This window comes from Bos mutus, chromosome 1, assembly GCF_027580195.1.
Source record: "Bos mutus isolate GX-2022 chromosome 1, NWIPB_WYAK_1.1, whole genome shotgun sequence".
NCBI classification, from domain to species: domain Eukaryota; kingdom Metazoa; phylum Chordata; class Mammalia; order Artiodactyla; family Bovidae; genus Bos; species Bos mutus.
In genome coordinates this window covers 141,844,050-141,866,974 of record NC_091617.1, presented here as the reverse complement: position 1 = coordinate 141,866,974, position 22,925 = coordinate 141,844,050, and the positions used below count along the sequence as shown (strand labels likewise).

The following is a 22,925-nucleotide window of genomic DNA, read 5'->3' as shown; positions in this document are numbered from 1 at the left end:
TAAAAAGCTTCCAATCCAATACTCTCCTATTCTGCCTTCTTAATATTCTTGCCTCCAACTCTTCCATCAAATCAGGACCAGGCAAGACTTCCTTTCTACCCTGAGGTTTTTCCACTTTCCCTTCTCCCAGGATCAGAGGCACTTTTGATGTTTTTCTTGATTGGAAGTTATTGCTTGCACCCTCCTTCTTTCCATTTTGCATTTTAATGATGGACGCTTCCTTAATGGGAAAAATAAGTGTCTGATGGAGGAATGCAAACAATTTTTTTTTCTGTGGGAGACTTGGTGGCAGGAGGACCCCAAGTATTCCCTGAGTCGGGTGGGAACCCGCATCTCACATGGAAGGAGCAGGCTCTGCAGATGGGGCTGCATTGAGGAAAGCGCAGAACAAATTACACCAAGCAGAACCAGAGAGCACCTCCTAATCGTCCCAGCAGGTGGGAAAATGGAAAACCCCAGGGAAGGACCCGCGAGTGGAGAGCCCGTGTGTGTGTGCACGCACGTGTGGCAAACGTGTGACTGGGTGGGTGCACATGTGCATGTGTGTTTGTAGCATCTGACCCCCTCACAGGGGAGGGAAGTGCATGCAATGGTCGCTCTCACTTCCTAAGACGTTGGTTGCAATGGACAGAAAGCTACCTGCCCCAGGGGCAGGGGTAGAGGGGCTGCCGAGAAGGCTGTGACGCCCTTTCCTGGCCTCTTTTGTCCCGTGTTTTCCCCAGTGAGGTTCATCCTGCTTTCCTGGCTGCCAAGGGACCCCATTTAAAAGCACACTCGGTCTCAAAAGTGCAAAGGACACGTTTTCTTGCATTTCTTCAGAATTTGCTGTCTCTCCTGAACTCAGATTTTTCAGCTTGAATTTCATTTCCTTGTTTTCAGAAGGATGTAAATTGCCCACTTCAAAGAGAGCGATTGCTGTTCAGTGGGGCCAACCTTCCAGCTCCGGGACTCCCCTTGAGTGTGGGCAGGACCCTCTGAGCTGCAGGAAAGCCCCCGGAAGGCTCAGACAGACCCCGCCCCCTCCTCTGCCCCACCAACCACCGTGATGTTCTCTTCTGCTTGAACTCACTTCTTGCTCTTGGGCAATTGCTAAAAGCCAGTTCTCTGAAGAGTCAATTTGCCAAATGACCAAATCCCTGAATTTATGGTGTCTTTGAACTATTCCGTTTTAGCTGAGCAGTTTTCAATTTGTGTTCATGTCAGTATACTCAGACTGTTCTTCTATCTTTGTCTCAGTGCCCTGGGGATAGAAGGATATAAGAAATGGAGGGCTTTGGAGGAGACCCTGGGGAGTGTTTATAGCCTGTGACCTTGACTAGGAAGAGTTATGATCAACCAGCTCTTTATTAACGTAACTGTCATAAAACAGTTTATACTGAAGGATACATTCAAGACTCTGTTCAGTGATGCATTTTTCATAAACACACTTTTTAAGGTAGATTTATTCTTCCGTTTTTTCAATCTGAAGGTATAAAAGAGGTTGCCAGCTGCCTGTCCTGTATCCATTCTCATTTTATTTCCTTCAGCAGAAGGTCTCATTTTGAGGGAGCACTCTTAGGCCAAGGAAACAACTCCATTTCCCTGCCTCCCTGATGGTGGGGAGTACTGGAAAAATCTAAGCAAATGTATTTTGGAGGAATCTCATAATGTAAAGTCCTGCAAAGAGACTCACCCAGGAGACATCCTCTTTGACCTTCAGCTCATTTTCTTTCTGCCTAGAATGTGGTCACAATGGGTGGATCTACTGTCTTCATATTGGGACCATGAGATGACCTTGATGATGAATACCAAGAGACTGAATATATAAATGGACAATGGCCAGATCGTATATAGAAAAGAACTCTGACCCACAAACTATAGGAACCAATCCTTTTATCTTACAGATCAGATCAGATCAGATCAGCCGCTCAGTCGTGTCCGACTCTTTGCGACCCCATGAATCGCAGCACGCCAGGCCTCCCTGTCCATCACCAACTCCCAGAGTTCACTGAGACTCACGTCCATCGAGTCAGTGATGCCATCCAGCCATCTCATCCTCTGTCGTCCCCTTCTCCTCTTGCCCCCAATCCCTCCCAGCATCAGAGTCTTTTCCAATGAGTCAACTCTTCACATGAGGTGGCCAAAGTACTGGAGTTTCAGCTTTAGCATCATTTCTTCCAAAGAAATCCCAGGGCTGATCTCCTTCACAATGGACTGGGTGGATCTCCTTGCAGTCCAAGGGACTCTCAAGAGTCTTCTCCAACACCACTGTTCAAAAGCATCAATTCTTTGGCACTCAGCCTTCTTCACAGTCCAACTCTCACATCCATACATAACCACGGGAAAAACCATAGCCTTGACTAGATGGACCTTTGTTGGCAAAGTAATGTCTCTGCTTTTGAATATGCTATCTAGGTTGGTCATAACTTTCCTTCCAAGGAGTAAGCGTCTTTTAATTTCATAGCTGTAGTCACCATCTGTAGTGATTTTGGAGCCCAGAAAAATAAAGTCTGACACTGTTTCCACTGTTTCCCCATCTATTTCCCAAACCAGCCTGCTATAAGTCAGACAGGTAGTAACTCAGACTGCTATCTCTAGTAACCCATTATAGTCATGTTTCTAGAATGAAGCTGCTCAGTTGCTTCTACCTTTGTGACTGGAGGTAAGATTTGTGATGTGGAGCTGGTTGCCAACTGAAGCTTGGGTGTCTCTCCTCCTAGGAAACTGTAAGATGGTGCGTTATCCTCCTTGATGATGGCTGCATTTCAAAGAGACACCCTTGGGTCCTTGAGGAGTTGTGAGACTGGCAAGAGGCTTATTTCATGTTTGACCCACAACTGCCAATATCCAGACTTCTTCTTTTAAGAGATATGTTTGTATTTGCCTGGTCTTAGTTGCGGCATGCAAGATCTTCACTGAGGCATGTGGGGTCTTAGTTCCCTGATCAGGGATTGAACCTGGGTCCCCTGCATTGGAAGTATAGAGTCTTAGCCATTGGACCACCAGAGAAGTCCCCAGACTTCTTAACATGACAGAAAATAAGCCTCTATTACCTTTAAACCACTCCTATAACCAGTTTGGAATATCCAACAAAAGCACAGTTTTGTACATTTTTTCCAAGTCTAAAAAATTCTCTTATCTTTGAATATTGCCTCTTCCATACCCTCTTAGAAAATGTGTTAGAGCTTCTCATTGTATCTTCCTTGTCTAAAGTTTTCTTTAATAGTTTTCAATCGTTATCTGCCTATGTTATAGATCTAGCCTCCAGTTCATTAATTCTCTCTTCAGCTGTGTCTGCTTTGTTGTATAATCATTGTGTTAATTTTTTATTTCAATGAATCATAACAAATAGATCTAAAATTTTTGTTAGCTTTTAAAAAATTCTGCTTCTTTAAAAAATATCCTGTTTCATGTGTTATGAGTGTTATTCTCTATACGCTATCTAGAAGAAGTCATTTTAAGTATAAAGACAGATTGAAAAAAGAAAGTGTTAGTCGCTCAGTTATGTCTGACTCTTTGCAACTCCATGGACTGTTACCCACCAGGCTCCTCTGTCCATGGGATTCTTCAGGCAGGAATACTGGAGTGGGTTGCCATTCCCTTCTCCAAGGGATCTTCCCAACCCAGGGTCTCCTGCATTGCAGGCAGATTTCACCGTCTGAGCCACCAGGGGAGCCCTAAGGACAGAAAAAGATATACTGTGTAGATTAAAAAGAAAACAGCTGGAGTGTTTTTTGTTTGTTTGTTTTTTGACCCTGAGAAACGTTTATTGCAGGACCAACCAAGGAGAACAGGTAGCTTGTGCTCAGGAAGCCCAGACTCCATGAAGCGTTTCAGGGAAGAGTTTTTATGAACAATTGGAGGAAGGGCGCAGTGTGTGTGACCTTTCTCTGCCTGGTTGGTGGGGAGGGAACAGGGTGGTGTTCCCTGCCTCTCAGACATCAGGCTTCTGGTTCCAACCAGTCTGGTGTCTACACACTTGTTTAGTCACTTGGTTGTTCCCACCTCTTTGTGACCCTATGGATTGCAGCATGCCAAGCTTCCCGTCCTTCACCATCTCCTGGAGTTTGCTCAGACCCATGTCCATTGAGTTGGTGATGCCATCCAACCATGCTATTCACATACTTGTGCTCAACCTGCAGTCACCATCCTCCACCTGGGTGGAGGCCTTAGTTCAGTTTTAGATGCTATGACTTCCAAGGTTGTCTCCCAACTAAGTGTTGCTGCTGCTGCTGCTGCTAAGTCACTTTACTCATGTCCGACTCTGTGCGACCCCATAGATGGCAGCCCACCAGGCTCCCTCGTCCCTGGGATTCTCCAGGCAAGAACACTGGAGTGGGTTGCCATTTCCTTCTCCAGTGCATGAAAGTGAAAAGTGAAAGTGAAGTCGCTCAGTCGTGTCCGACTCTTCGCGGCCCTGTGGACTGTAGCCTACCAGGCTCCTCCGTCCAGGGATTTTCCAGGCAAGAGTACTGGAGTGGGTGCCATTGCCTTCTCCTGTTAGTACCAAAAAAACTGTCACAAAGAAATGGCACAGAAGACGTTCCCAGTGGTGTTGATGATGAGCAGGAGTTAGCGTAGCTGATTTCAGGACCTAATGAAGCTCAGGTTCTTGATGTCTCATTGCAGAAAGAATTCAGAGACAAAGTGATAGGTAAGAAATGGATTTATTTAGAGAGAAAAACACTCCACAGACAGAGTATGGACTGTTGCAGAGGTCAAGCGTGGCCTGGAGTGTTAATATCAGACAGTGTCGATTTCAGTGCCAAGACTATTACTAAAGACAAACATTACACAAATATGAAGGGGTCAAGCTGTCAAGAAGATACCACATTCCTAAATGTGTCAGTCCTAACACCAGAGCTTCAAAACACATGAAGAAAAGCCTGAAAGAACTGAACCTTGAAATAAACCACAATTACAGCTGGAGATTTCTGCGCCACTTGCTGAGTAACCAATAGAATAAGTAGACAGAACTTCCTAGGCCTGGAAATTACGAGGCTCTGAGGTAACCATGGCAACAACACACCCCAACCAGCCAGGCTCCTGGCAGGATGGCTCATGCCCCACACCAAGGTCTGCAGGAGGTGGTACGGTAAGGATGTCAGTTTTCCCCAAGTTGAAGTATATGTTTAATGCAATTCTTATCAAAATACGGACAGTATTTTATAGATACAGAAAATATGATTCTAAAATGTATATAGAAAGGTAAAAAACTAGAAGAGCCAACTCACTGGAAAACACCCTGATGCTGGAAAAGATTGAGGGCAGGAGGAAAAGGGGGCAACAGAGGATGAGTTGGTTGGATGGCATCACCGACTCAAGGGACATGAGTTTGAGCAAACTCCAGGAGATCATGGAGGACAGAGGAACCTGGCATGCTGCAGCCCATGGGGTTGCAAAGAGTTGGCCACGACTTAGCCACTGAGCAACAGCAAAAAGACTAGAATATGTATGTGTGTGTGCTCAATCACTCAGTTGTGTCTGAGTGACCCTGTGGCCTGTAGCCCAGCAGGTTCCTCCGTCCTTGGAATTTCCCAGGCAAAAATACTGGAGTGGGTTGCCATTTACTCTTCCAGGGGATATTCCCAACCCAGGGACTGAACCTGTGTCTCTTGCATCTCCTGCATTGGCAGGCAGATTCTTTACCACTGCCCCATCTGGAAAGTACCTCAAAAAGCTAAATAGCTAAATATTTTTGAAAAAGAATGTAAGATGAGAGGAATCAGTCCATCTGATTTTAAGACTTATAGTTACAGTAATTGAGATTGTGATATTGGTGCAGGCATAGACGCAGAGATCGATGGAATGGAACAGAAAACCCAGAGATAGACCCACACGAATATGCCCAACTGACTTATGACAAAGATGTAAAGGCAATTCCTTGGAGGAACAATAACCTGGTCAACCATTGGTGCTAGAGCAATTGGACATCCGTGGGGGAGAGAAGCAAGCCTCAGACTAAGCCTCACACTCCATGGGAAGTTCAGTTCAGTTCAGTCGCTCAGTCGTGTCCGACTCTTTGTGACCCCATGAATCGCAGCACGCCAGGCCTCCCTGTCCATCACCAACTCCCGGAGTCCACCCAAACTCACGTCCGTCGAGTCAGTAATGCCATCCAGCCATCTCATCCTCTGTCGTCCCCTTCTCCTCCTGCCCCCAGTTCCTCCCAGCATCAGAAAGGAAACCCCAAATGGACTGGATTAAAATGTAAAACCATATGATTTTCAGGAAAAAAATTATAGAAGAAAACTTTCAGCATCTGGGGATAGGCAGAGAGTTCCTAGACCTTATGTCAAAAGCAAGATTGGTGACAGGAAAAATGGATAATTTGGACTTAAAATTAGAAATATTTGGGGACTTCCCTGGTGGTCCAGTGGCTGAGACTACATTGCCGATGCAGGGTCCTGGGTTCAGTCACTGGCTGGGGAACTAGACCCCACATGCCGCAGCTAGGAGTCTGCATGCTGGAATGAGAGATCCTGCATGCTGCAACTAAGACCTGTACAGCCAAATAAATAAAAAAATATTAAAAAATTAAAAATATTTGCTCTGTGAAAGATGCTGTTAAGAGGATGAAAAGATTGGCTGCAGATGGGAGCGAATATTTGTAAACTGCATATCTGACAGAATCTAGAATATACAGAGAACTTCCAAAACTCAACAATAAAAACAGCAAAGCCACAACAATACCCAAACAGCTTTGAAAGCGAGCCATATCCATAACACACATTTTACTAATGAGCGTACACAGAGCACATCTTTTCAGATGTGCTTGGCCATCACGGGCGTGCAGACTAGAGCCACAGTGGCCTCTCACCAAAGCAAAATTAAACAGTGGCAACACCAGATACTAAAGAAAGTGTGGAGGAACTGGGCCACTTGGCCATTGCTGGTGGAAAGGTGTAGGTATAACCGTTCTGGAAAATGATTTGACCGCTTCTTATAAAAGCAAATATACACTCGGCACATGATCTAATAAATACACTCCTGGGCATTCATCCTAGAGAGACGAAATATCATATTCACACACAGCATGTTGGTGAATGTCTGAGGCAGCTTTATTCATAACAGCCAAAAACTGGAATCAGCCCAGATGCCCTTCAACAGGCGAACAGTTAAACTGTGATGTACTCAGTTTGTGGAGCACGACTTAGCCATACAAAGGAACAAATTCCTGGGCTTCCCCGGTGGCTCAGCGCTAAAGAATCTGCCTGCTCTTGCAGGAGACATGGGTTTGATCCCTGGTCTAATGAGATCCCACATGCTGTGGAGCAACTAACCCCGGGCACCACAACTATTGAGCCGATGCTCTATAGCTCCGGAGCCACAGCTACTGAGGCCCGTGTGTCCTAGAGCCCGTCCTCCACAAGAGAAGCCACTGCAATGAGAAGCCCACACACTGCAGCTAGAGAACAGCCCCTGCTCTCTGCAACTAGAGGAAGTCCACATGCAGCGACGAAGACCTGCACAGACAAAAGTAAATAAACAAAAGTCTCTTAAAAAGGAAGAAATTCCCGATGCACACAAGCACCTGGATTAACCTGCAGGGAATGATGCCAAGTTAACTAAGTCAACCCCCAAAGACCACATACTGTGTGACTTCACTTATAGAACACTCATGATGCAATTATAGAGATAGAGAACGGACTACGGGTTGTCAGGGGGTGAGGCGAGGTGGAAGGAAAGAGGGTGAGGCTACGAAAGGGCAGCAGAAGGCTTCTCATGGGGATGGAATGCTGCGTGTCTGGACTGTGCTGGTCAACATGTCGACAACTGGGTGGTGATTCGGTACAGATTTCTATAAGATGTTACCATCACGGGGATCTGGTAAAGGCTACATGGGAGCCCTCTGTGTTCTTTCTTACAGCTGCAGGGGAACTTACAATTGCCTCAAAATAAAAAGCTTCATTTAAAAAATGATCATTTTTGGGGACATCCTTGGCGATCCAGTGGTTGGGATTCTGCTCTCACTGCCGAGGGCACAGGTTCAATCCCTGGTCGGGGAACTTAGGTCCCACAAGCTGTGTGGTGTGTAAAAAAAAAAAAAAAAAAGTAATTTTTCTTGGCTGTAACATCAGAGAGAAGCTAATCTCATGGAGTCCATGTGGTTCCTGAGCATCCCAGAACTGGGAGAACTCTTGGCGAGGCAGACCAATTCTGCATCCCTTTGACCTTGCGGGGCACTGGCTGATCCAGTTGGGTCCTGCCTCTCTTGGCTGAACCCAGGGTAGACAAGGCACAGGTGGGGAAGCTGGAAGAAAACTCGAGGAAGCTCAGGAACTTGCAGACATGTTGATTCTCTCCTGGCTGGTGCAGCAGATGCAGCTGTAACTCGGACACACTTTACTCTCTAATGGCTAACACAGCATGAGACTCGTCTCTCCTACTAGAGCGTCTCAGATGGTGTTTATATGGGGCCACACCACCATGCACGTGCGTAGCGCTATAAATGATCTCAGCTGTTACATCACTATTTATAAAACGTGGGGCAAGAGAGCCTGACCGCTGCCATCTTGGCTAATTTGCTCTCTCCCTCTAGGCCCTCAGCAATTCAGGCTGGATCAGCCTGAGGCATGAACATGTGAGCCCAGCAAGGCTCCCTGCAGAGAAAACCTTTCACCTGTTGGCTGTGAATGATGCTTCTTGAGATTTGGGCATGCTGTGGGCAGCCTGTGGGCTGGGAGGGTGTCTCAGGGTGAGGACAGGCTTCGAGCTGGAAAGCGTCTTGGGGACTTTGGACATAGCCTGTGTACTGATTGGTCACTGAACCCTCGGCCATGATGACAAGGGTCTCCTGCTCTGGTCAGCACTGACTACTCGTGTGGCATTCAAAGGAACCACAGGAGATCCTGGGCTTCCCAGGTGGCTCACTGGTAAAGAACCTGCCTGCCAATGCAGGAAACATAAGAGAGGCAGGTTTGATCCATGGGTGGGGAAGATCCCCTGGAAGAGGGCATGGCAACACACTCCAGTATTCTTGCCTGGAGAATCCCATGGACAGAGGAGCCTGGTGGGCTACAGTCCATGGGGTCGCAAAGAGTTGGACACGACTGAAGTGACTTAGCACACATACACAGGAGACTCTGCTGGAGGGGCTGGTGGGAGCCAGGCCCACCCCGTGGAGGCCCTAAGAGCTATGGTGCTGTGTCCATAGCCTTAACTGGACCCCAGAAAGACCAGACCCAGATGCCTCACCTTGAGTCGGGGGGCTCCCTCCAGGAAGTGGGGGGCTTCCTTCCCCAGGAAGCAGCACTCGGTGGAAGTGACCAACTGCACCGGCAGCAAGGGGTCTTCCCCCATCAGCCTGTGGACGCAGCCAGTGATGGATGATGACTCACAGGCCAGCTGCGGTCACCAAGGACGATACCCTGATAAAGACAGAAGCTCAGACCTCATGGGTTTACATCATCTTGCCCCTCTCCCTGGGGGCTGCTTGACTCTGTGGCAGCAGAGTTGTCCCCTCGGTTGTCAGCAGCCAGGTTTGGGATGTAGTGGCCTGAGCGGAGGCAGAGGAAGGTCCATTTCTGTTGCAACCACCTGCAGCGGCGAGAGCAGCTTTTGCCACTGAGAGAAACCTTTATGAACACTTTTTGGTCTTTCTGCAGTCATGTGTGCCTTCTTTACACCTCTTCATTTCTGAGCAAAAGAAGACATGTCTTTCCTAAACACAAACATGTGGAGAATCTGTTCAGCTGGAGCAGCAGATAAGCCCACCACAGCAGATCAAGAAAATGCCACGAGTTTTTTCCAGGGGTTTTTGTGAAGTCCTATCAGAAATGAGTGTCTCATCTTCAGGGAGATCCATGCATCTCTATTCTCACTCGCCCTTCCAAGCTCTCTTTAAGCCAATTTTAATGCAGGGCTAGTAACACTTTCAGAGGAAAGCTTGACCAGTAGACCCGATGATTCCACCAGCTCAGCTGCATTAACAACATTCCTAGACTGCCTCTCAACTGTTCATTATTCATTCCCTCACTCATGTCCATCAAGCATCCTGGCACATCTCACCTGCCCAGGCTGGGGACCATCAAGGAGCAGAGAATCTGCCTCCCTTGCATTTCCTGGTGCCGGTCCTCACCCCTCCCCCAGCACTCAGGTGTTTTCTTGAGATACCAGTGAGGACAGCTTACTTGTCAGAGATTAGCTTCGGAGAACGAGATTTCTAAAAAAGGTTCCTAATGCTTATTGGACTTTTTCTTGCAATTCTAACGAAAGGGCTGACCTGACCTGACCTAGAGGGTGCTGGTGGAATGAGGGGTCTGACCACCTACTTGTATCAGGCAGGTGCCACGTAGGCTCAGAAGGTCATGAGCAAGGTTAAACTTCTAATGTGCCCAAGAGAATGAAAATAAATACAAGGCAGTTATTTAAGAAGCAAACTCAACCCTCATGTTTATTTCCACAAACTCCACACTTACCTCACTCATTTCAAGTTTGCATGATTGATTCTGGACAGTTAAACATCTAACTATGCACCAGTGATTCTCAGTAGAATTAAGCCCTCAACACCCACTCCATAATTACGCTCTCATTCAGGGAGTCCTGAGGGACACCCCTTATCTGCCGTCCCAGTGGGGAGTTCGGACTCCATGGCCTGCAGAGTCTCCAGAGTGGGGCTCCTGACCCAAGAGTGGGGCCGTTTTTACCTTTATGGGGCTGGGTTTCTCGGACAATAAAGATAGAGAAAACCATTACCACCTACTTAGAGGCTTAGAGATGCTCCTGCTGACAGCTCAGGCTCTGGGTTCCATGTACAGGGGCTGTGATCCAGTCTTGCCAGCTTCTTATCTACCATCTGCCCAGCCTCTGAGTCTTGGCCAAGTTACCCCATCAACATATAGTATTGTTCATGGCTATCTGCTGATGAAAAAGTGATACACTCTCATTGTAGAAAATGAGGAACGTGTGCTAGAAAAATACTGCTTGTCATTTCACCCAGGAGTGTGAAATACCTTTTAACATTTTTCTTTAACAAAATAGGGATTGGAATGTACAAACCATTTGTATCTGCCTTGCCCAATCTAACACTCTCTAATAAACACTTTCCAGTAAAACTAAATGCCCTGGAGACACAATTGTTCGGCTGCAGCATGTCAAAGCCTATAGATGTTTCCTGGTTTACTTGAAGTTTCTCCCTCTCTTAAGACGCTATTATCTGCTTGTCTTACGGCTGCCTGAAAACTCCACCTTGCCCTCCCACCATTTTAAAGGCCAAATATGGCACTTTTTGTGAGCCTTTAGGGGTTCAATATAAAATCTCACATTCATTTTTAAGAATCCCTTGATTACAGGCTTTTGTTGCAGGATAATGTCTTAAAATCCTCTACACTTTTATTAAGTACCCCTGGTGGCTCAGTGGAATAAACAAACATGTATAAATTCTGGTGAGATAAAATAGTACTAGGCTTCCCTGATGGCTCAGACAGTAAAGAATCAGCCTGCAATGCAGGAGACCTGTGTTCAATCCCTGGGTCAGGAAGATCTCCTGGAGGAGGAAATGGCAACCCACTCCAAGTACTCTTGCCTGGGAAATCCCATGGACAGAGAGGGGTCTGGCGGGCTAAGGTCTATGGGTCGCAAAGAATCGGACATGAATGAGCAACTAACACACACACAAAATGGTACCAGATGCAGTCTGCTCTCAGGCTTGGCCATCGGGGTGTAAGGCTTACCTGATTCTCATAGTTGGGACAAACAGACCCATCATTACTGGGGGTGCACTGATAGCAGAGCCCACAGTGGGACGGGGCAGTCACTCCAAGGACCACAGGGAAGCTTTAAAGAGCTTTATTAGTTGAATCTCGTCAATGGGCATTCTAGAATCACAGCCCTGGGATGTGACAATAACTTAGCTGCTCTCCACAGGATTGACCCTGTGCCTTCACACCTGAAATCAAGTAACTTGTGGGAGGGTTAGTAAAACTCATGGGGTGGGGGGCTTGGTGGTCGAGGAAGAAACAGGTATCCAGAGGAGCCTGGAGAATAATGCCAGCTGTGTTCTACACCGCAGTCGTCCCCGCTCTGGTAGACGGCAAAAGGCCCTGTGTTCTTGGCAACTCTGTCATGAAGAAAAATCTAGTTTTCCACCCCTTAAATCCAGTCACAGCCAAGTGACTTGCTGTGGCCAAGGGGACAGGGTGACTGTGAGGCTTGATCAGACTTGGAAAGTACTTGGGTCCCGGGGTTCACGCTCTCTCACTGCCGGGACCACATTGCTGCCATATCAACAAACCACACTTTGCTAGCCTGCAGCACCGTGACAGACACGTGTGGCTGCAACTCCAGCTGATGCCAAGCACTGCCGGACGTGCGAGCAAGGCCATGTACACCAGCCGGCTCCAGCTGAGCTGGGACAGACCAGCCATCCTGTCTGGTCAGCCCACGAAGCCCTGAGGAATAGTAATAATAAATGCTGTTGCTTCTCCTTTTCTCCTTATATAAACTATTTATTTATGTATTTGGCTGCGCCAGGAGCAGCGGGATCTTCCCTGCTGCATGTGAGACCCTAGTTCCCAGATCTGGCCCCCTCTGCATTGGGAGCGTGGAGTCTTAGCCACTGGACCACCAGGGGAGTCCAAATGTTGTTTCAAGTCTCCAAATTTTAGGGCGTTTGTTACACAGCTAGATCTAACCGACACACTCCCCATTTGTATACAGACGGTTGAAGGTGACATTTCAGGTTTGAGTTTGATCTAGCAGAGGGTCATCATTTATTTTCCTGGATTTTTGTGGTCCATCCATCCTTTTCATTCTGACCTGTTTCAACCAGTTCTCCTCTTTTTGAGTCACACTTTACTCAGTGTCTAGTCCTCTCAGAGAGACCCCACTGGCCCACCCCTGCCTCTGCCCTGGATCTGCCAGTCTCCTTTCCTTACAGTCACTTGCCTTCTGCCTTCTTTGGCAGCTCTTTTGAGGGAGCCTGATCAAGAGAAGATTCCCCCGAGTAACAGAGCTACCCCCTGCCAGGGGATAAACATCATTGATGGCCTTCTGCAGTGATGCCTTAAGCCGTGAGACAGGCAGGGCAGGCAGCTCCTGAGGGTACCTGATGCTCAAGGAGAGCTGGGTACCAGAATGTGCAGAGCGCTTAGCACAGGCTGTTGAGTTAATTCTCACAACCAGCCAGAGAGGTAGAAATGGACAGATGGGAAAGCTCAGACTGTGAGGGCGTAGAGGGTGGAATTGTGTCTCCCCTCAAAGATCAAAACCGCTTGTTCCTGTGAGTGTGACCTGATTTGGAAATATCCTCACAGATGCCATAAGGGAAGGTGAGGTCAGCCTGGTTGGGCTGGGCCCTCATCCAATGGCTGGTGTCCTCGGAAGGAGAAGGAAAGTTGGGCAAGGAGATCAGAGGAGAAGGCCATGTGACGGGGAGACACATATTGGGGTGTTTGTTGCCCCATGAGCCAGGGACTAGTGAGGACGGCTGGCAGCTGCCAGACCTGGGAAGAGCTGAGGGAGGGTTCTCCCCTAGAGTTTGCAGAGCGACTGACCACAGCTCAATTTTGGATTTATGGCTGCCTCAACTGCGAGAGAATCAATTCTTGTTTTTTTTTTTGGCAGTGCTAGGCGGCATGTTGAATCTTAGTTCTCCAACTAGGGATCAAACTTGCGCCCCCTGCATTTGAAGTGTGGGGTCCTAACCAATGGACCCCCAGAGGAGTCCTTCCTGTTGTTTTTAAGTCACTGAGCTTGGGGCACTTTGCCACAACAGCTCCAGGACACAAATACAGGAGGTGGGCTGTTAGGCTCCACACAATTAGTGAGAAGAGGAATCCAGAAGGACTGAAACCCAATCCTGCCAGGTTCTTTTCAGAAGCAGGTAGCCTCTGGACAGTGGTCCATCCTGATGGTGGAAGCTGGGCCAGTGCAGGAGGGAGGAGCAAGCTGGCTTGGAGGAGGCCGGCTGGGTTTCTGGAAGCCTCTCAGGGCTTCATTCAGGGCAGATGGGCTTGTTGGAGCAGAGCGGGCAATCTATAAACATTAACGTTTCTGTGCAGTTCCTTGTCCGGAGAAGGCAATGGCAACCCACTCCAGTGTTCTTGCCTGGAGAATCCCAGGGACAGGGGAGCCTGGTGGGCTGCTGTCTGTAGGGTCGCACAGAGTCGGATACGACTGAAGTGACTTAGCAGCAGCAGCAGCAGTTCCTTTTCAATTAGTAGACCGTGGTCTGCACAGTGCATACATCAGCCCAGCAGGCAGCCTTGGCCTATGCAACCGGCAGGCAGGCGTTTCCATGGAGGTGGGTGCTGTGAGCCACGCTGCCCACCACTCCCCAGGGTCCATTAGTATCTGTGGGACACACATCGGCTATTTAAGGGCAGGTGCCTCTGGGTGTCTCAGCAGCAGTGAGGCAGGCAGCGGGGTCAGCGGCCCCAGTTACCAAGCCTCTCCTCTGTTTCACTCTAATCAGCACGTCTAATGCATTTTGATTCAAGGAGATCCAACCAGTACATCCTAAAGGAGATCAGTCCTGGGTGTTTTTGGAAGGACTGATGTTGAAGCTGAAACTCCAGTCCTTTGGCCACCTGATGTGAAGAGCTGACTCATTTGAAAAGACCCTGATGCTGGGAAAGATTGAGGGCAGGAGGAGAAGGGGACGACAGAGGATGAGATGGTTGGATGGCGTCACCGACTCGATGGACATGGGTTTGGGTGGACTCCAGGAGTTGGTGATGGACAGGGAGGCCTGGTGTGCTGTGGTTCATGGGGTTGCAAAGAGTCGGACATGACTGAGCAACTGAACTGAACTGAACTGAGTGCATCTTGAAGCTTTTGTAGAATTATTAATACTGTTAAGGAAAACAGCAGAAATTAGTCAAGAGTTCTCATGACCACGAATTATCTCAGGACACTGCCTGGAAGGCATGTCCCCCTCCGCTGCCTCTCTTCACACCTGTCCCTTTGTTCCCGAATGAAGCCCAGATGTTCCTGTTTTTACCCCGTTCACTGCCAGGTCTGAAAACTGTGCCAAGAGTGGATGTGTGCCATCGTTTCATCTTTGGGGCATTGTTCCTCTCAGCTGGAAGTGGGTTCAACATATGCTCACAGATGTGCGTACACACACACATGCTAACACACACACTCTCACACACATGTGCCTGCAAGTGTACCCCACCCCCTCACGCTCACACACACACACACACACACAGTCACACCCATGCTTACACAAACACACATGCCTGCAGGGGTGCCCCGTCCCCCCACCACTCACACACACACACCGTGCAGCAGTTTTCCTCTTAGTGATTGTCTAGGTTAATGACCACAAACTCAAAATTCACTCCTTCGATTGGTAATTGGTCACCAGAGTCTGTTAGTGGTCACCAGAGTCGCCCCAGAGTGTGTGGGGTCTTGGTAAACCATTTTAAAACAATGATTAAAAGTCCTTGGAAGCAACATGAGTCACTCCAAATCACTGGGGGCAGCAGGACCATGGATTCCAGGCACCCTGTGTGCCACAAGCCGTGCACGGACCCCGGGGATGCTGGATGTGGCTCCTCTCTGGTTTCCCTGCTGGCCTGGAGCGCCGAGGGGGTAGACACCCAGGGGCCTCAGCACACATGGAAGGGTTGGAGAGCGAGAGACAGGGCAGGTGGTGCCTGCAGTGGGGGCCAAGCCTGTCCTGCTGGTGCTGCCGTGAGGAGGTCCTGTTTTTTTCAAAAGGAAGAGCCAGAACGTAATCAGGGGAAGGAAGTTTTTCCTACTTGTGGATGTGAAGGTTTGGAAAATACAGTTTGGTCCCCAAACCCTGGGCACCTCTGTCACCGAGAACCTGGGGCCACTGCTTGGCTTTGGGGTCACTGAGAGTCCCGGGGTGTGAGGCAATGGGCATGTGTGCGGAGATTGAGATGGGAAAGTCCCTCTGCCCCTTATACCTCCCTCCTCGGGCACCAAAATGTCCCCCATGGACAGTCTTGCATTTTCCATGCCCCATTTAAAAAATAAAATTTATTTATTTATTCTATTTAGAATAGTAAAACCAGTCACTGTAGAAAATTTGGAAACTACAGGAAAAATAAGACGTCTACCCGTCTGCCCGTTTCAGCCAGAACCTAAATCGGCTTCTGCAGCAGAGGCTCCGAGGCAGGGATTCGGTTTGGGCTCCTTGGCTGAGGACGAGTCAGGGGCCCCTGAGCAAGGAGGCCCAGCCAGGTGGACATGGCCTTGACTCCTGGGCACCTCCAAAGGGCCTCCTCCATCTCAGCACATCCACTGTTGTCCTAATGCCCTCAGTCTTGTCTCCCAGCTCACAGGGCCCCTCGGGGCTGGGGAAGCCTGGCCAGGTGTCTCTAGGGGCGCAGCTGATGCCTCTGCCCAAGCGGACACCTCTGTGGAGGTCCCCGGTGCTGGACAGGCCTCTCCCTGGACAAGCAGTGTTCCGGAGAGAGGAGGGGCGGCTGCAGGGCTGCAGGACATTCAGGGGTCGCCCAGGGTCCCCGTTTCACTCTGTCTGGCTCTCCAGTGTGCTGGCCCCATGCTGGCCGCCTGGACACAGTGATGGGAACTGTGTGAGAAGTCCACAAGGTCAAGGTGTGGACGGAGCTGATCCCCCACAAGGCCTCTCTCCTGGGCGTGTGGAGACTGTCTCCTCCTGCGTCCCCACGTGTCCGTCTGTCCACCTGTGTCCCTCTGCGCGTGTCTGTGTCCTCTTATACAGACACAGCCGTCGTGGATTAGGACACACGCCAACGACTGCATTTTAACGTAATTACCTCTTTATCGATCCTACCTCCAAATGCAGTCACTTTCTGAGGTGCCGGGGAGTGAGGGCTTCAGATGATAGATTTCATGGGACATAACTCAGCCTATGACAAGGGGACTCACCCCCCACCCACCACCAGAAGCTGTCTCCTACTGGAGGCACCCACCCCCGAGCTCCCGAGACTCTGTGGGACCCACTGGCCCTCTGTCTTCCCCGAGGTGGGTTGGAAACCCAGCCTGCCTCCGGGAAAACCTGCCTGAAGACACAGGGGACCCCGAATCCCTAGCACCCTTGCCAGCCCCTCCTCTCCTGGTGGAGAACATCCCCTCAAAATCCAGAGTGATGGTTTCACCTGCCCTTTATTCAAATTACAGTTAAATTCTTTTGATTTGTGTTGTAAAAACTCCCCTCATGATAACACTGGAGGGGCAATAAGAGTGGCGTGTCATGTCTGGGGCCCTCTCCTGAGTGCAGGTGGGGAACCGGTGCCTCTGCTGCTTTGGGGTGAGGATGGATGTGGCGACTCCCGCAGCCACTGACCCACCGGGCGGGGCGGCTCCGTGGTGCCTGGCCCCGCAGAGCAGCCGCTCTTCTCGCCAGAGGAAACCTGTGAGCCCACAGTTCCCACCGGTGGCTGTTTATCTTCCTCTAATGGCTGTTTATCCAGGATGAAGTAGTGTGTTTAGTGTTCATTCAATCCTCACGCTGAATGGATGTTCCCAAGTGATTTAGTTAAAGATGTCATTCTGGCTTCAGATATCATGGGTGGAGGAGTGCATGGATGGATGAGCCCGTGGATAGAGGAGCCCACGGATGGAGGAGCCCATGGATGGAGGAGCCCACGGATGGAGGAGCCCATGGATGGAGGAGCCCATAGAGAGAGGAGCCCATGGATGGAGGAGCCCACAGGAGATGTCCGTGGTCTGAGAGATGGGGTGGGGGTGTTCAGCCACAGGGACACCATGCAGACAGACACCTCTCCTTTCTCCCTTCTTGGTGACAAGGTCACAGCTGAACTCACAAGCAACTGCACGGCCTTTCTGACGGCATGAGCTTGGTTCCCCGGGCAGAGCACTCTCAGAACCAAGCCCCAGGATGGTGTTTTCCAGGAGGATTTGCTGGGGATTTATTGGATCCAGTGTTTGACCCATGCTCGGGGAAGTTCTTGGGGAAAGAAGCCGTAGAAAATAGTGCTGCGTTGTCCGCTCGTATGAACACAGTGTGGTGGAGCTGTGACTGGGGAGCAGGACGGGGCGGTTGTCTCACTGTAGTGTGCTGCGTGCGGGTCAGGACACTGCTGTGTCTCCGCCACCTGCTCCCTGTGAGGCTTGGCTTCATCCTTCACTGAGATCAGAGGGAGGCCACCTCCTCCTCTCAGCCTGCACTTGGTACGTGGTCTCTTGGCCAGCATGTGGGGTGTCCCCGGGCAGGAGGCCTTCTGGGTCCTGGTGTGCAGGCTGACCTGGGTGGACAGGGCTCATGGGCTCTGGGGCTGGTCTGTGCAGTGGGGGGCTGGCTGGCAGCTTCTCTGCAACTTAAAGGGAGGGGGACGTCTCCGTATAAGAGGAGACTCAGGAAGGGGCCTCAGCAATCCCATGGCTCAGCTCATGGGGTAGGATCTCCCTACAGTGTGGAAGCGCTTCCGAAGCAGAAGGCTGGGGACAGCATCCAGTGGGCCCCTGATTCTCTAAGGCAGTGGTCCCCAACCCTCTTGGCACCAGGATGGGTTTCATGAAAGATGATTTTTCCACGGACTGGGGAGGGCAAGGACGATGGTTCAGCATCACCCACCGCTCGCATTCTGCTGTGCGGCCTGGCCCCCGGGTCTGGGGGTCGGGGCATGCGTTAAGGCATCCCATTAAGGACGCCAGGCTGTTGACACAAACACCTGGGCTGTCACAGGTGCTGCCAGGACAGTCTCTCCTCTTCTTTCTTGACTTCCCTGTTCCAGGACTTGGTGTAACCTACACCCAGTCAGGCAGAGGAGGTGTGTTAGAGTGTGTATACACACAAGTGTACATGTGATTGTATGTATATAAATGTATATGTGTGCATGTGTACACACACATGTACAGGTATGACCATATGTGTCTGTGGACATCTGTGATTATGTATATGCATGTGTGTGTGTGGACACATGCCTGAGTATGATCACATGTCCATGTCTGCATGTGTGATCATGTTTACAGTGCACACCTGAGCATTATGCATGTGAGCACCTGTGCATATGTGTGACTGTACACGCATATGTTTATGTGTGTACGCATAGATCATACATGCGATTGGATGGATATGTAAGCATGTATGTGTGTGTTGTACATATGCTACACATATATGTAAGCACATGTATGAGGCCTCAGTGTATATGTAAGCATGCATATGTTGCATGTATATGTAAGCATGTGTGTATGGGGCCTCCGTGCATATGTAAACATGTGTATGTATGTTGCACATATGCTATGTGTATATGTAAGCATATGTGTATGGGGCCTCAGTGCATATGTAAACATGTGTATGCATGTTGCACATATGCTACGTGTATATGCAAGCATGTGTGTACAGGGCTCAGTGTATATGTAAGCATGTGTGTACAGGGCTCAGTGTATATGTAAGCATTGCATGTATGTCACATGTATACGTAAACATGTACGGGGCCTCAGTGTCCATATGTGGACACGTGAATATATGTATGCAAGTATGTGTATGCTTGTGTAGCCGTGTGTGTGGACCTATGTGTGACTGTGTGCATGTGTGCATGTGTGTGCACAGTGTTGCCTTCACTAATCACCGTGGGAAGCTGGACTGAGGCAGTTTGGTGAGGCAGGTACTCCGCGTGCAGCAGACAGAAGGCGCTGTTCAGAGCACGGCCTCACCGACGGGGACAGCGGATGATCAAACGCCGGCACAGGAGGACACGCAGGCCGAAGGCATCTTATCTAAACGCCTGCTGAGTTTGGGTTGTAGTTTAACCTAAGCTGCGGTGTGCAGTGGCTTTAGCAACATGAAAATGATAAACAAAACTAAGAAGAGATGTGGAACCCAAGGTCCCTCTCTGGTACGGAACTGAACTCAAGAAGAGATGGAACATTTCACAGCCCCGAAATGAATTATTCAAAGAAGTAATATTCTGGAGTTCACCAGAGGGAACAGATGCTCCAAGGAAACTGAACCAACACACGAATGAAATGTCCCCAGAGCTCAGACTATGCCGACAGCCCCTGAAGTCAGTTTTTAGAGCAGGTGTTACCAGGGAGACAGAGACGGAACCCACAGCTCTGGGGAGAACTGAGGGGTCTAAATGCACATGGGGAGGGGGTGTCTGGACTGTGAACTGGATGGGGCTGGGTCTCCCCTTGTGGGCGCCAGTCCACCCAGAACATCCTCAGTGCTTGTCCCTAAAACAGAAGCAGCAGCAGGAGGACCTGAGATGGGGCCCATCGTTCCCTGAGACAGGGATCTTGAAATGTGCTGAGTAAATAGGCTCCTTGTCCTATGTGCTCATTTTGATGTGGAATCCCCACCCCTGGAAACAGGCTCAAGCCTGTGGTTGTCTGTGTCCCACATGGATTTCTTGGCTCACACCACCTGCAGCCTGACCAAGCCACCTCCAGTCCCGTGTCCCCGAGCACAGCCACCAACGTCCCCCTAGCAAGTCACAAGGAGGACACGCATGTCCCCAGTGCTCTGAGCACTGAGCTGACATCTAATGCCGAATTACATGGAGGCACTCAGCAAGTCACTCAGACCATCGCTCTAAGACACACGGGTGAGGAAAGCACAGTGTTCTTGTCTCAGGTGGGCACCAGGGAGATTCCTGAAGCAGCCCAGGATACCCAACTCCACCAAAAAAAAGCTCAGACCCATTTCTGTATAAGAATATATTATTTAAAAGACAGTTTAAAAATAAAAATTCTGTACAGCTTGTGAAGTCCTGTTTTTTTTTTTTTTTGTATCAGTGAACAAAATGGTTCTTAGAAAATGATCTCTTGGTGGCAGGCACTCAGGACCACTTTTTCCTGCACGGATGATCCTGCGAAGCTCGGCCGGCTGGGTCCAGAGCAGTAGTCTGCAGCTCTCTGCTTTCTTCAGGCACAGTCTGCTTGGAAAAGGGAAAAGATGCTGGTTTGTGTTGGTGGGATCAAAAATGCTCTGCCAACACCACAAATCTCATGGCATCACACACAGTGAGCGATTTTTCTGTATCAGAATTCTCTGCTTGTTGAACAGCTAAAACAAGAAGAATGGGATTATTACCTCTAGTTTAGAGATTGGGGCTCTGCAGCTCAGAGAGGTTGAGACACCTGTGGGTGTCACTCAGCTTATAATGAACAAAGCCTGGACTCATGTGGTGTGACCAGACCCCATGGAGACTGAATGAACTGGTTTGCCTTCTGCCTGGACTGAATGAATAGCCAGGATCCACAAGTGCAGAGGATGTGCTTGTAGTGACATAAGCAAAGACTATTTCTGAGAAGCTTTGAAAAATGTTTTCTCTTATAAGTGGTACCTATGCTAATCAGGATGAGATGGTTGGATGGCATCACCGACTTGATGGACATGAGTTTGAGCAAGCTCCAGGAGTTGGTGATGGACAGGGAAGCCTGGTGTGCTGCAGTCCACGGGGTTGCAAAGAGTCAGGCACGACTGAGCGACTGAACTGACTGATGCTAATCATTGATCTTTTTCTGTTAACTAAGGTATGACACCTTCTTTCAGAGCCTAATTGTAACAATTATACGCTAGGAAGAGACATTCCATTTAAAAACATTTGTACATACAGATTTCTTCCCTTCCTTCCCTTCCTCTGTCCTTCCCAGTTTTTCACACTGTCCCCGTTTCAATCTGAAAACTAGTCAATCCTAAAGGGAATCAAGCCTGAATATTCATGGGAAGGACTGATGCTGAAGCTGAAGCTCCAATCCTTTGGCCACCTGATGTGAAGAGCCAACTCACTGGAAAAGACTCTGATGCTGGGTAAGACTGAAGGCAGGAGGAGAAGGGGATGACAGAGGATGAGATGGTTGGATGGCATCAGCGACTCAATGGACATGAGTTTGAGCAAGCTTCGGGAGGCAGTAAAGGACAGGGAAGCCAGGTCCGCTGCAGCCCATGAGGTCGCACAGACCTGGACACAACTGAGTGACTGAACAACAACCGAGACATCACTCAGAACAGCGTTACCTTCGCTCTGTCGCCCGAGGTCTCTGCTTTTCTCTCTTGACATGGCGCTCCCAGACGTCAGGCTCTCAGCCTTCTGCTATGACCAGGACAGAGCACACAGGAGGTGACGGACAGTGAGTGAGCGACTGCCTGTCTGCTCAAAAGCTTCCTGGGACAGGAGGTGCTAAGATATGTGAGGAGACGTGCCCCTGGAGGCACTTCCCAGAAACAGCTCTGCACGGTCTACCTTCCCGGCCGTTGGAGCCTCACCACGTGGCCTACGTTCGGTCTTGGACAGTGAGCTCTTGCTGGCTGCAGGGGCAGCCCCAGAGAACTGGCCATGGTGGATGCTGAGTCCATGGCCCCATTACCTCTTTTGTGGGTCAGCTCTTTTTAGGGGCAGGAAGGGGCCATGGAGGGTCCTACTGGCCTTCTGGGCAGCCGGCCTGGGGCCTGGAGACTGAGGCCTTTGCAGTGATGGCTCGAGGCTGGACCAGGGGGGCCAGGCCTGTAAGCCCTCCTGTCAGAGGGCATGGCTGGGGGACACCTCCTCTTACATCTGTTCTGTGCATCATGTACTCTTAGGCTTTTGGGGTTGTGTGACTTCCTGGGAGGAAAATCCGACTAGAGAAATCGGTTGCCGGCCGGGATTGCCTATCGACCTGAAAGCACCACGGTGCGTCTGGCATCGTACACAAAGGAGGTTGAGAGGAGAGCCACCGGAGGCTCAGCAAGGCACTGTGGGAGTTCCTGGCTGGAAGGCAGGGTTGAGGCCCTGCCTGCAGTGAGTATGAAGAACAAACGGCATGGGAGGGGACCCTGGGGTGTGGGCGGGGGAGTGCCAGGCAAGGCCCAGTGGGGACCAAGCCCGCAGCAGCGGGGGTGCACTGGGCACCCGAGAGAGACGGGGAGGGAGGGTGGATGGAGGGGAGGCCACACTTGAGTGACTGGACGTCACAGGTGCACATCCCAGGGGTCCCAAGTGGCAGGGGGCCCTGAAGCAGGTCTGCACCCTCTGGGGTCCTGCTGGGGCCAGACCAGCTCTCGCAGCTTCTCTGAAAGCCTCCACCCCAGCTCT

At 49.9% G+C, this 22,925-nt stretch overlaps 1 protein-coding gene across 6 annotated transcripts in view; it reads right to left on the bottom strand.

The window, feature by feature from the left end:
• Positions 1–20,577: 20,577 nt before the first annotated feature.
• The window catches only part of PDE9A (phosphodiesterase 9A), a 104,228-nt gene continuing 101,880 nt past the window's right edge, over positions 20,578–22,925 (bottom strand). For 4 of the 6 annotated variants that reach the window (XM_070376656.1, XM_070376671.1, XM_070376679.1 and 1 more), the window contains 2 exons: positions 21,869–21,944; positions 20,579–20,783 (listed from right to left, as the gene is read on the bottom strand). In XM_070376656.1, coding sequence (XP_070232757.1) covers positions 20,773–20,783; positions 21,869–21,944 — 87 coding nt within the window. In that variant the 3' untranslated portion in view covers positions 20,579–20,772. Of the gene's footprint in view, positions 20,784–21,868; positions 21,945–22,925 lie in introns of all 6 variants that reach the window. The other 2 variants (XM_070376641.1, XM_070376648.1) reach the window with 2 other exon arrangements.